The sequence below is a fragment of the Rana temporaria genome, chromosome 1, assembly GCF_905171775.1.
Source record: "Rana temporaria chromosome 1, aRanTem1.1, whole genome shotgun sequence".
Lineage (NCBI taxonomy): Eukaryota > Metazoa > Chordata > Amphibia > Anura > Ranidae > Rana > Rana temporaria.
In genome coordinates this window covers 367,978,475-367,992,627 of record NC_053489.1, presented here as the reverse complement: position 1 = coordinate 367,992,627, position 14,153 = coordinate 367,978,475, and the positions used below count along the sequence as shown (strand labels likewise).

General features: G+C 45.5%; 1 protein-coding gene across 3 annotated transcripts in view; it reads left to right on the top strand.

Moving 5' to 3' along the window:
- The window catches only part of TJP3 (tight junction protein 3), a 432,362-nt gene that overhangs the window by 341,493 nt on the left and 76,716 nt on the right, over window positions 1-14,153 (top strand). For all 3 annotated transcript variants that reach the window (XM_040322292.1, XM_040322285.1, XM_040322278.1), the window contains exon 16: window positions 2,917-2,987. In XM_040322292.1, the coding sequence (XP_040178226.1) occupies window positions 2,917-2,987 (71 nt within the window). The remainder of the gene's footprint in view (window positions 1-2,916; window positions 2,988-14,153) is intronic.

The following is a 14,153-nucleotide window of genomic DNA, read 5'->3' as shown; positions in this document are numbered from 1 at the left end:
GGCAGCAAGCCTGAGACTTGGTTAACGTGCCAAGGGCATTATGCTTTGCTGTTGATGCTATTAAGAATTCTATTCATCAGGCCTCATGCCTTTCCCTCCTGTTGGTGCATATGCGTAGAATCCTGTGGTTGAAAAATTGGTCAGCCGAGGAGCCATGCAAGAAGCTTTTGGCTGGTTTTCCATCTCATGGGGAACAGTTGTTCGGGGATGATTTGGATAAATACATCCAAAAGATTTCAAGTGGGAAGAGCACTCTTCTACCAGTTAAAAAAAGGAGTAAGCATCCCTTTTAAATGGTCTTCCTCTCCAGCTCCAGGGACGTCGGCCTCTAGGCAATTACGAAGGCCTCCACCGTCGGGGTCGAGAGGAAAACCTCAGGGTCAACCCCAGGGACACAAGAAGTCCTGGGGGTGGAAAGAGACTAAACAGAGTCCCAACGCCTCCTTATGAGTGGGGGGAAGGCTTCTGCAGTTCTCAGGAACTTGGCGGGAGGAGATTCAGGACAGATGGGTCATCTCTACTGTGTCTCTAGGTTACAAACTAGAGTTGCGAGAGTTTCCACGCCTCATTTTCTGAGATCAAGCGTTTCCAAAGATCCAGTAAAGAGAAATTCTCTGTTTCTGGCACTAGACCGGTTGTTGTCTCAAGGGGTATTCATAAAGGTTGCAACAGAGGAGCACAGCTAGGGATTTTACTCAAATCTCTTCACGGTACCAAAGCCAAACTATCTTGGATCTCAAGGGTCTGAATCGGTTCCTAAATATCTGGTCTTCTCGCATGGAGTCAATCCGGTCGGTAGTCTCCACCCTACAGGGAGGAGAACTGCTAGCATCAATCGACATCATGGACGCATATCTGCACGTGCCTATTTTTCCTGGTCACCAAATGTTCATGTAGTTCGAGGTGGAGCAGCACCAATATCAGTTTGTAGCCTTGCCCTTCAGTATAGCTACTGCACCCCGGGTGTTTACAAAGGTCCTGGCCAGGCTCAGAGCTCAGGGTATAACGGTAATGGCATACCTGGACGATCTGCTGATGGTAGATCAGTCATTAGGCCGCTTGAACCAGGGTGTCCTCAGCACAGTCAAGTATCTGAGGTACTTGGGCCGGATTCTCAATTTAGGTTAGTCATCCCTACGACCAGTGAAGAGCTTGGGGTACTAGGGTCTGGTCATAGGCACAGACCAGAAGAAAGTTTTTTTTGCCCCAGGCAAAGGTAAGTTCTATATGAGAACTGGTCCAAGTGGTCAAGTCGAAAAAGGACCCTTCTGTTTGCCTTTGCATGAGGTTGTTGAGAAAGATGGTGGCCTTATTCGAAGCTGTTCCATATGCTTAATTTCATTCAAGACTGCTGCAAAATGATATCCTCTCCGCCTGGAACAAGCAGGCAGATCCAGGCTCTGGACTTTGCCTCAGTTGGTGGTTGGTGTCCAGAAATCTTTCATTCCAGTTACCTGGAAGGTGGTTACTACAGATGACAGCCTTTCGGGCTGGGGGGCAGTCCTGGAAGAGAAGACTGTTCAGGACAGGTGGTCCAAAATCTAGAAGGTTTTGCCCATCAACATCCTGGAACACCGGGCAGCATGCCTGGCTCTGAGGGCATGGACACTCATTTTGCAGAATTGTCCTGTCAGGATTCAATCTGACAATGCCACGGCAGGAGGTAAACCATATGCTAGCTTGGGCAGAGAGGCATGTTCCTTATCTTTTGTAGTTCCTTGGGATCAGTTTTCACTGATTTATGTGTTCCCCCAATTCAGCTGCTACCACGGCTTCTTTGCAGAATCAAAGTGGAAGGAAAGCCTGTGATTCCTATAGCTCCAACATGGCTCTAGGGGACCCATCACCCTTCCACCTCGTCCAGACCTGCTCTCGTAGGGACCAATATTCCACCATTGCTTACAAACTCTAAATTTGACGGTTTGGCTATTGAATCCCACATTCTAAGGAAACGAGGGCTCTCAGGGTTGGTAGTATCTACCCTGATTAATGCAAGGAAACCGGCTTCCAGAATCGTATATTATAGAGTCTAGAAGGCTTATGTATCTTTGTGCAAAACCAAGGATTGGCATCCTCGCAAGTATGTCATAGGTAGAATTCTTGCCTTCCTACAATTGGGTGTGGAAATGAAGCTGGCCTTGAGTACTATCAAGGTTCAGGTCTTGGCCTTGTCTGTATTATTTCAAAGACCACTGGCCAGGCACTCTTTGGTTTGGGTCTTTATTCAAGGGGTAATACGGATCAATCCGCCAGTCAAGTCACCCTTGTGTCCATGCGATTTGAATTTGGGTCTGTCTGCATTGCAAAAATGGCTTTTTGAGCCTTTACGCCATGTTCCCTTAGTTCTTTTGACTAGGAAATTGGTTTTCCTGGTGCTATATCTTCTGCTAGAAGGGTATCAGAATTGGCTGCTCTTTATTGTAAGGAGCCATATGCGATTATTCACAAGGATAAGGTATTGTTGCGTCCTCATCCAACCTTTCTACATAAAGTGGTGTCAGGTTTTCATTTGAACCAAGATAATGTTCTCCCTTCATTTTTTTCAAGAATCTCGTTCTGTGGCAGAGAAGTCATTACATTCTTTGGATGGATTCGAGCTTTGGTATCTGCCTAGAAATGTCTTGGATCACGGTTTCATTTTAGCTTCTTTTGATGACAGTTCTTCATATTTTGGGACTTTGACAAATATCCCCTTCTGATTTGCTTTTGCGTTCAACTATTTTTAATTTATACATGTATGCAATGTAACATGAATATATTTGGTCAAATAATTTGTCCACAGTAGTTGACTGACCTCTCTCTGTTCCTTAATTTCTCCATTTGTGAATTTGATGTTGATTTTTGTTTCATGTATTATCATTCTGACTGCGAATATAGTTTAAGTATGCCTTAGAAAGTCTGATACTCTATTTGCAGAAAGTGTTGCTCGTGATGATGGAAATTCCAAAATCATAAAACTTCAGGTGGTGAGAGAGATCGCTGAAAGGGTAAGAAAAGAGACAAGCTGAACTCTAAAAATAAAAAAATAAAAAAAAATAAAAGAAATCACCTGTATTGCTTAGTCCATTCATTTTAAAATTTGTTTTCATGAATGCTAAAGAAATTATCTGTTAAAAATATCTACACTCATGTAAAATGCATACAGTAAAAATATTCAATACAATTGAATATAGCTATGTAAAAGATACTATCCTAGACTAAAGACTAACACTAATCAATTAACCACCTCAATATTGGGAACTTTCTGTTCAGATTCATTTTCCGCTTTCAGTGCTGTCATACTTTTAACGACAATTGTGCAGTCATGTAACACTGTACCCAAATGAAATTTTTACCATTTTTTGTTTTAGACAAAAATAGCTTTTTTTTGGTGGTATTTAATCACCAGTAAGTTTTTATCAAATTTTTTGATAAACGAAAAAAAAGTTTTTCTTAATTTATATAAAAGTTTGCAAATAAGTAATTTTTATTATTCACTGATGGGGCGGCACTGATAGTCAGTGCCCTGATTATCCATGTAAACAGTGTGCTGACAGCCTGCTGATAACCGGCATATGATCAGTTGTGGTTGGACACAGCTGATCACATGGTAAAGGGTTGCTGTGATTGGCCCTTTACCCTGATCTGTGGTCCAAATGACACAGAGGTCGCAGAGTATGCCCAACAGAGGCGGGGTTCTGGGAGGACATCTGTGGATGGTCTCCTAGAACTGTAGCGGTCTTTTGGCTATAGTGCACTACTGAAGTGCTTAATACTTGGCTCTGGTCTAGTTGGTTTGTGGTAAAAATCTATGAAAGGGAAGTTTCTTCAGTATTTTTTCCTGGGGCAGATAAGGACCTCTGCTCTGCATGAGCACTTGCAGGAAATCGAAGCTTGCTCAGTCACAGGAGAAGAAGGTGATTGTCTGGCAGAATTTGCTGAGGAGATTTTCAAGAACCTCCCTAGGCCGCACGGAAGTTCCCCCCACATATGTGGTCGAAAGAGCCCATAGAGTGCCCGTGGGTCGAGTCATTCCCGGGACTTATCTTGTACCCTTTTTGGTCCACTTTCTCAACTACCGAGATAGGGACAGGATCCTTTCAGAAGCCCACAAACACCCTACGCTTCAATATGGTAATTCCTGCGTTCTACTTTTCCCAGATTTCTCAGCTGAATTGCAGCGAAAGAGGAAAACCTTCAATGATGTGCGCAGAAGGCTTCGGGAATTTTTTTTTAAGTGGAGCGTGCTTTACCCCAGCCACCCATCGTGATGGTACGGTTCGCTTCTACGACAATCCTGCAGATGCTGATGACTGGCTGATCACCTTGCAGTGAGAATCGCACTCCACTTGGGGCTCAGATCTGCTCCTTCTCTATGCTGGTCATGACAATGACACTGCAACCCTTCTATCCATCCTTTTGCCCATAAATTTTAAATTTAAACTGAATGTTCCCCCGGATGCAGGGCTTGGCCTGGTTGGCATGGTCCAATACATTTTTATTAGGGTTGTAGTGATCTGGCGCAATGATATTTTTTTAATTTTTTTTCTGGATGTTTTTGGGCTACCCCTTTCCTGAGTTGATGCTCCCAATATCTTGTGTTCACCTTTGCAGCGCCTTCCCTCTTGGATTCACCAGGCGCACAGATCTTTTTCTTAGTATGAATGAATAGTCTCACAATACCTATCCTGTGTTAATGGCGTTACCTTGTGTATAACCTTGAGTTTGCTTCACACCCACTCACCTCAGTTTAACCCTTCTTTGAAGCAACAGAAGAGAACTACTGCTCCTGACTCCCCTGGAGTATCTTTTTGAAAAGGTTTGTTTAATTGTTACGGGTATAAAACTGTCGGGAACTGTTGTTGGCATCACCAGTTGGTAGTGATTTATTTTTATTTTTTATGGCAACCAACTGCCTTTCTTGTCGCGTGCTATTTACAGCTGGAGGTTTATAACTACAGTTCTCTCTAACAGGGTCCTTAATATCTGGGTGTGTGGTGACTCCACTTTCTAGCATAGTTCTTCTTTTCCCTCATGTTTTTTGACCCTTAGCAATTGTTCCCCTCTGTCTCAGGTTTTCCTCCTGACTTTTCTCTTTATTGATGCACCATTATGGAACTGAAATTGGTGTATTGGAATGTCAGGGGATTGAATAATCATTTCAATAGGTCCCTGATGTTAAATTTTTTGCACACTCATAAGCCGCATATCCTTTTTCTTGTAAAAAACAAACAAAAAAAAAACCTTTTTAGGCAACAAAATCCTATCTCTGCATAGAGCTTGGGTGCATCAGGAATTTCATGCCACTTACTTCTAGCTACACCAGGGGGGGTCGCCATACTTCTAAACAAATCCCTAGCTTATAAGGTGTTGCATGATTGTACCAATCCAGGGGGGCAGATACCTTCATTTGGTTTTAGAACTTGCTAATGTTTAATATGTTTGGTTGTATATATTCCTCCACCTTTTTCTCCTGGAATACTTTATAACCGTGGTCTCCAAACTGCGGCCCGAGGGCCAGATGCGGCCCTTTGCTTGCCTTTATTTGGCCCTTGGGGCACTATCACTACCACTGATACACAACTAATAGAGCACTATTCCTCCCCCTAATACCAGATGTTTAGTCCCACTGATGCCAGGAAAATGTCTACTCCCGCTGGCCAAAGTCCGGCCCTCCAAGAGTCTGAAGGACAATAAAATGGCCCTTTGTTTAGAATGTTTGGAGACCCCTGCTTTATAAGATCCAGGAAAAAATAGCACCTCTACAAATTGCCAGAGTTTTATGGTCTGGGGATTTCAACTCTGTTACAGGCACATTTGGAGTTCTCTAACCCTAATCTAGACTTGGGATCTTGGGCCCAAACATTTGACCTTAAAGAAATATGGAGATTCAAGTTTACTCAGATGCATTAGCTCCCGCATAGATCTGGAGTTTGACAACAAGTTGTTCTTCACATCCGTGTGGGCGCTTTCAGACTTGCCTGCAGGTATCTCGGATCATTCTCTGCTGGAAGTTACCTTGATTGTGGGAAGTAATATGTCTCGGATGTTGGCACTTGGACCCCAAATGGCTTTATAATGAGAAGATGCAGGAACTATTGTCAGATTTAGCTTCTCAACATTGGTAAATGAACAAGCACTCTGGGTTTCCCCTGTGTGTGTGGGATGCTTTCAAAGCATATACACGTGGGCAGTATATTTCTGCCATCAAATCAGCCAAAGTTGACCATAATGCACATCAAACTGTGCTTGAGCAAGCTGAATCTAATGCAACTGCTAGGTTCTCATCCTTCCCCCACGGGAGATAATTCCTGCCTAGCACAGGCCTGTAGAGACTTGGAACTCTTTTACTTCTATCACACATACGACAGACTCTGCAGGTGGGGTAACTGACTCGGGAGATAAAAACAGCAGGTTATACTTGTCAATTTAGTTGCAGACTCGAGACAGTTGACGGTTGTCTCTGAATTGATCACGGGTACTGGGGATCTATTACTGACACCTCTGGTATACTGCTGGATACTCTGCAGAGTCTCTCCTTACTATCATTGTTGGAGGATGAGGTTGCATCCCTTGATAGAGATCTATTTCTGAAATAGAAGTGGCCATCAACTCCTTTCTTCCTCTCAAAACCCCAGGGCCTGATGAGCTACCGGGGGAGTGATACAAATTGCATGCTAAGGACTTGGCTCAGAGGCTCTGCAGAGAGTGCACAGCTATGAGACTCAGGCACTTCACCACTCCAGTCTTTACCCATCTGCAACTCCCACCGATTGAATCAGCTTCACTGGTCTTGGTACTGTTGGATTTAGCAGAAGCTTTTGACTCCGTTTGATTGGGTTGGGCTTTGGGCCAAGCTTCCGTAACTAGATTAAACTAATGTATAAATACCCTACTGCCCAGATTGGGATGCATATTGTCAGATTTGTTTCCTATTGGTAGGGGCCCGTTGTCCCCGTTTCGTGCTCCTGATGTAACCCATTGCTCAGGTTATAAGCAAAGTTCCCCTTATCAAGGGTATTCAAGTGGGCCCCATTACCGAAAAAGTGGCGTTATACACTGATAGTTACATAGTCAGGTTGAAAAGACACAAGTCCAAGTTCAACCATAAGAAATAAAATAATATCATACAATCACATATACCCAATTCTATACCCACAGTTGATCCAAAGGAAGGCAAAAAAAAAACGGCAAAGCATGATCCAATTTGCTACAGCAGGGGAAAAAATTCCTTCCTGATCCCCCATTAGGCAATCGGATATACCCCGGATCAACTTTACCTATAAATGTTAGTACCCAGCTATATTATGTACATTTAGGAAAGTATCCAGGCCTTTCTTAAAGCACTTTACAGAGCTGGCCAGAGCCACCACTGGAGGGAGTCTGTTCCACATTTTCACAGCTCTTAGGCCGGGTACTCGCGAACAAACATGTACGAAAAAAAGCGGTCCGTCGGACCGTTTTCACCATACATGTCTGCCAGAGGGCTTCTGTACGATGGTTGTACACACCATCGTACAGAAGTCCGCGCGTAAACAATACGCGGGGCGTGTCCGCGTCGATGACGCGGAGACGTGGGCGGGCCTGCCATTTAAAGGCTTCCACGCATGCGTCAAAGTCATTCGACGCATGCGAGGGACGGCGGGCGCCTGGACATGTACGGTAGGTCTGTACTGACGACCGTACATGTCCGAGCGGGCAGGATTCCAGCGAACGGTTTTAAAACACGTCCAGGAATATTTGTCCGCTGGGAAAAGGCCCGGCGGGCAAATGTTTGCTGGAGTTCGGCCCGCTCGCGCCCACACACGACCAAACATGTCTGCTGAAACTGGCCCGCGGACCAGTTTCAGCATACATGTTTGGTCGTGTGTACGGGGCCTTACTGTGAAGAAACCTTTCCGTATTTAGAGGTGAAATCTTTTTTCCTCTAGACGTAAAGAGTGCCCCCTTGTCCTCAGTGTTGACCGTAAAGTGAATAACTCAACACCAAGTTCACTATGTGGACCCCTTTTATATGTGTACATGTTGATTATATCTCCCCTTAATCTGTTCTCAAGAGTGAATACATTCAGTTCCTCTAATCTTTCCTCATAGCTGAGCTCCTCCATGCCTCTTATCAGTTTGGTTACTCTTCTCTGCACTTTCTCCAGTTCCCCAATAGCCTTCTTGAGAACAAAACTGAACTGCATATTCTAGATGAGGTTTTACTAATGATTTGTATAGGGGCAAGATTATATCACTCTCTCTCTCTCTCTTTGGAGTCCATACCTCTCAATACAACCTAGTTCTCTTTCTCAACGACCCTACTATCCTCCTTTTGCCTAAAACTGGTTTTAAAGTCAATTTGGTATAAATCGCAAATAGTCCCCATTGATCCAGCGGCCCGAACTGCATCTGATCCAGATTTACCCCTAAGATGGACATCCACTGCTAAACATCTGGGAATGATGATCTCCAGGGCTTTTGACTACTGTTCTTTAAACCTTCTATCACTACTGCGGATGGTTAAGCAACATATGGCGGCATGGGCACATCTCCCTTAAAGGCAGGATCAATGTTATAATGAAGCTGCTTCCCTCTATATTGTACATTTTTCGACATGCTCCGGTACGGATTCCTAAGAAATACTTCCAACATATTAATTCTGCCATGACAACATTCCTTTGAGGTTCTTGTCAACCCAGATTCAAATTGGAGATTTTGCAAAGGCCAAGGACAGAGGGAGGGCTGGTTTGTCCAGACCTATATGTTTGTTACGCCGCTGCATTGCTCACACACAATTGGCTGATGGCAAATATCACTAATGCATTAGTATTGAAGGCAGCACATCTGTGTTCATATGAAGCCTTAGGTAATTTACTTTACAGTGGGTCCTCGGCCCCCTTCTCTGACAGCAGATGAATGCTGTTCTTAATGGGTGGTCCCCCTCATACACCTCTCTGCAGTTCTCTACTTAACCGGTTTTCTTTACAGTTTTGGGGATTGAGTCTATTGAGAGATGATTCTCTGGTGAAACCTCTATCTACCATATACAGAGCCCTTCATCCTAATCTACATGAAGGCCTTGACAAGTTTCTAGAGTACTGCTGCGGGGAGGTTCCGGAGCTAGACTGGGAGGACATTTGTGATTACCCCATGCAACAATTGGTCCTACCAGAGATCGATTGATCCCATTTAAAATTAGCCATAGGATATTTTTGCCCCCCAAAAACTGCACAGGATTTACCCCTCGCACCCATTGAAATGTTGGCATTATACAGAGGACCCAGCCACATTTATACATGTTTTGGAATGTCTAGTCATTAGGCCCTTTTGGGCAGATGTCTCCAAGTGTATTTGTTTCTTCACAACTGTTTTGGTGGGTCTTGTTCATTTACTGGCAATGTCAACTGTAAATGTCGATTCTCCTTAAATGGAAATCCCCTCAGGCCCCTACATCCGATTTCTGGAAGTCCATAGTTAATCAAATGGTACTACTGTATAAATATACATATGAGTCTCTAGAGGATGCCCTAATAAAAAGGTCTGGGATATTTGGACTGAATCCAAGGAGATGGCGACGGTGGCTTCCATCTCCATGTCCCCCTAGCACTTCTTGTAGTATTTTTCTTGGGAGTGGTTATGGCTCATTTAAGAGTGCTGTAGGATCTGTCCTCTTTGTATGTTATTTATGGTGCCTTCAGTGGAGAAATTTAATTTGCCCTAGGGCATTGGTTGCCATATCAAGTGTGTTTTGTGTTACCGTAAGTTGTTTTGTTAGGTCATATAGTGTTTATTTAAGCCTGGGTATGCTTAATAGGCTTTGTTTTGTATAACTATACCTTTTGAAATGCAATAAAAAAAATTGCAAAAAAAAGTTATACTTGCAATCTCATTTTGCCAGGGTGCAAGGTGTCACTCTTGGATAACAAAATTAGTAAAAGTAGCCATTGTGTTCAGCTGCAGTGGACAGTTGCCCTCAAATGTAATTTCCTGGACAAAATAGAACTCCTTTAGCGGCTAGGAAATTCTCGAGCGTCGAGTTTGCAGAAGACAACTCACTTTTAAAACTGCAAAGTTGAAAACTTGCATAAGTATAAATTATATTACATATAAATACTTAGTATTGTCATAATTAATTTACCCATACATCGTTTGCATTTATTTACACAAACGATACACATTAAAGATGTATTGACATAAAAAAAAAACAGTCCGTATGAATAAATCTAGTAAGTTATAATTAGCAGATTAAAGTGGTTGTAAAGGCAGGGCATGTTTACCTTAAGACCCCTTTCACACTGAGGAGTTTTTCAGGCGGTACAGCGCTAAAAATAGCGCTGCTATACCGCCTGAAAAACTCCTGCCCAGCCTTCTCAATGTGAAAGCCCGAGGGCTTTCACACTGAGGTGATGCGCTTGCAGGAGAGAAAAAAATCTCCTGCAAGCAGCATCTTTGGAGCGGTGAGAGGAGCGGTATACTTCCCAAATCCGATGGTATAGCGCCGCTTTTTTAGCGGCGTTATGCCGCCACAGCGTCTCCCGCCCCAGTGTGAAAGGGGCCTTATGCAGTGGTTCTCAACTCCTGTCCCCAGGACCCACTAACAGGCCAGATTTTAAGCATTACCTTGGAGATGCAGATTAGAATACTGCAATCACTGAGCAGCAAATGATATCACCTGTGATATATTTCAGTTATCTTTGCAAACCTGGCCTGTTAGTGGGTCCTGAGGACAGGAGTTGAGAACCACTGCCTTAATGCATTTCCTGAGTTAAGATAGAAAAAATTCCCAATCATATCTCCCCCTTATACTTACCTGAGTCCTGTTCGATCCATCGCTGTGCCAATCTGCAGAGGTGCTCTCCTATCTCCTGACAGGATACAGAGGCAGCAGCGCGAGCCATTGGCTCCTATTTCTGTCAATTAAATCCAGTGAGGAGGGGGCAGGATCAAGATAAGCTCTGTGCGTCTGTGGACTCGCAAAGCCTGGCTTGGGAGCGAGCCCACTCGTGCGCCACAATGGGAAGCAGCTTGACAAATAGATTTCTAAAGGTCTGCAATGCTGTAAGGCGCCTTTCACACGGGCGACTGTTTTGCCGCAGATAAAAGCATGTTTATGTTTTGCTGGAATTCAAGACTCCAGGCACAGCGGTCAGCTGCATTTGTACAGTGCTTTTAGCTGCGGTTGCGTTTAGCCGTGGCACCACATTGAACGGGGATCCGACTTGGATCCCTGCCAATACCAAGCACTGTGTTTGGTATAAATCTTGAGGGGGAACTCCACGCCAAAGTTTCAAAAAACGGCATGGGTTCCCCCAAATTCCATACCAGATCCGTATCCGAGCAGCAGCCCAGCCGGTCAGGAAAGGGGGTGGGGACGAGCGAGTGCCCCTCCCTCCTTAACCGTGCCAGGCCACATGCCCTCAACATGGGGGGGTAGGTGCTTTGGGGCAGGGGGGACGCCCTGTGGCTCCCCCCACCCCAAAGCACCTGTCCCCATGTTGATGAGGACAGGGCCTCTTCCCGACAACCCTGGCCGTTGGTTGTCGGGGTATGCGGGAGGGGAGCTTATCGGAATCTGGGAGCCCCCTTTAATAAGGGGGCCCCCAGATCCCGGCCCCCCACCCTAGGTGAATGAGTATGGGGAACATCATTCCCCTACCCATTCACCTGGCGAAAAAAAAATGTAAAAAAACAGTAAAGTAATTTATTAGTCAGCTCCGGGGCCCCCGCTCTCTTCTTTAGCTCTTTTACGAGGGGTGCCTTCTTCCATGTCTTCTGCGTGGGTCCCCGGTCTAAACCGCCATCTGGTTCTCTTCCGCCGGGGGGGCACGCTTTCTTCATTGGCTCTTTTACAGCGGCCCACTCCCGAGCTTCTTCGACGTCTTCTGCAGGGGTCCTGGTCTTCACTGCTGTCTGGTTCTCTCCCGCCGGGGGGCTTTCTTCATTAGCTCTTTTACAGCGACCCCCTCTTGGGCTTCTGTCGCCTTCTGCCTCTCTTCTCTTCTTCGATGCTGACACGTTGCTTCCTCCCGCTGTAACGCCGTGTGCGCGGCTCGCACCGATTTTATATAGGCCTCTTATGACGTCACAGTCCCATCATGCACATCAGCATGAGGAAGTGACGTGTCAGCATCGAAGAAGAGAGGCAGAAGGCGACAGAAGCCCGGGAGGGGGCCGCTGTAAAAGAGCTAATGAAGAAAGCGCCCCCCGGCGAAAGAGAACCAGATGGCGGTGAAGACTGGGACCCCCGCAGAATACATGGAAGAAGCCCCCCTCGTAAAAGAGCTAAAGAAGAGAGGGGGGCCCTGGAGCTGACTAATAAATTACTTTAAAAACCCTGTGTAGTGTGTGTTTTTTTTTTTTTTAATTCCCACCAGGTGAATGGGTAGGGGTACGATGTACCCCATACTCATTCACATAGGGTGGGGGGCAGGGATCTGGGGGCCCCCTTATTAAAGGGGGCTCCCAGATTCCGATAAGCTCCCCTCCCGCATTCCCCGACAACGGTTGTCGGGAAGAAGCCCTGTCCTCCTCAACATGGGGACAGGTGCTTTGGGGTGGGGCAGCCACAGGGCGTCCCACCTGCCCCAAAGCACCTACCCCCCATGTTGAGGGCATGCGGCATGGCACGGTTAAGGAGGTGGGCGCTCACTTGTCCCCACCCCCTTTCCTGACCGGCTGGGCTGCTGCTCGGATACGGATCTGGTATGGAATTTGTGGGAACCCACACCGTTTTTTCGGTGTACGGTGTTCTTCTTAAAATCCATAGCCGACTCAAGGGCCTGGTATGCTCCTGTAGGGGGAATCCCATGCCGGTTTTTTATTTGAAATTTGGCGTGGAGTTCCCCCTCAAGATTCATACCAAACGCAGCTGACACAGTGCACTGCGATTACCTGCGGTTATGTGCCGATAGCTGCGGGATTTCGCAGCTGGACGCATTGAGATCTATTTTTTCTATCCGCACAAAACCGTAGGTAACAAAACCGCAGGTAACCGTAGTGTGTGAATGATGTCCTAGGAAAGCATTGTGTGCTGCTAGCTGCGTTAAAATCCGCAGCTAAAAGCACCATTCTATCCGGTCGTATGAAAGGGACCTAACTGCTACATATAAAGGCCCTTTATGGCTAGGTTCACACTAGAACACGATGCAGGAAACCCGTGATGCGTGTGGGTTTCCAGCACCACATTCAAAAGGCACTACAATTGCAATCTGCAGTGATAGGTTACTGACACCCCAAACGCAGGTCACAAACACAGGGCATTTGCCTGCATCAGATGGCATGGTTCAAAAATACCATGTGATCCGGTTGCAGTATGTTTCCAAAAGTAGTGCACTATTGGTACGATGCAGGGTGATTTGATCCCATTCAAAATGAATGAGCTCAAATTGTACTGCACTGAATCGCATGTCAGTTGTACAGGAAAGCGCTGAGCGTTTAACTGGGGCTAATGAAAGTCTGGTATATAGAACAGGTATACATCTACCAGCCATCTAGTGAGTCAGATCAAACCTAAAATGTCCAAACCTTTCCTAGTGATATATAGCTAGATTCAGGTAGAGTTAGGTCGGCGTATCAGTAGATACGCCGACCTAACTCGGAATCTGCGCCAACCTAAGTTTAAGTGTATTCTCAAACAGAGATACACTTAAACCTATCTAAGATACGACGGCTTGCGCCGTCCTATCTTAGGGTGCAATATTTAGGCTGGCCGCTAGGTAGCGCTTCCATTGCGGTCGGCGTAGAATATGTAAATCACTAGATACGCCTATTCGCGAACGTACGCCCGGCCGACGAAGTACAGATACCCCGTTTACGTAACGCTTTATCAGGCCTAAAGTTATTCCATCAAATAGTTGGAATAGTAATGTTAAAGTATGGCCGCCGTTCCCGCTTCGAAATTCGAAAATTTTACGTTGTTTGCGTAAGTCGTCCGTGAATAGGGATTTACGTAATTTACGTCCACGTCGAAATCAACAGGCCCGTGCGGCGTACGTTGCCACAATGCACACTGGGAAATGTAGGCGGACGGCGCATTCGCCGTTCCAAAAAAACGTCAATCACGTCCGGTCAAAGAAAATGATGATAAAACACGCCCCCTCAGCCTATTTTGAATTAGGCACGCTTGCGCCCGCCGCATTAATGCTATGCCGGCGTAAGTTAGGAGGCAAGTGCTTTGAGAATACAGTACT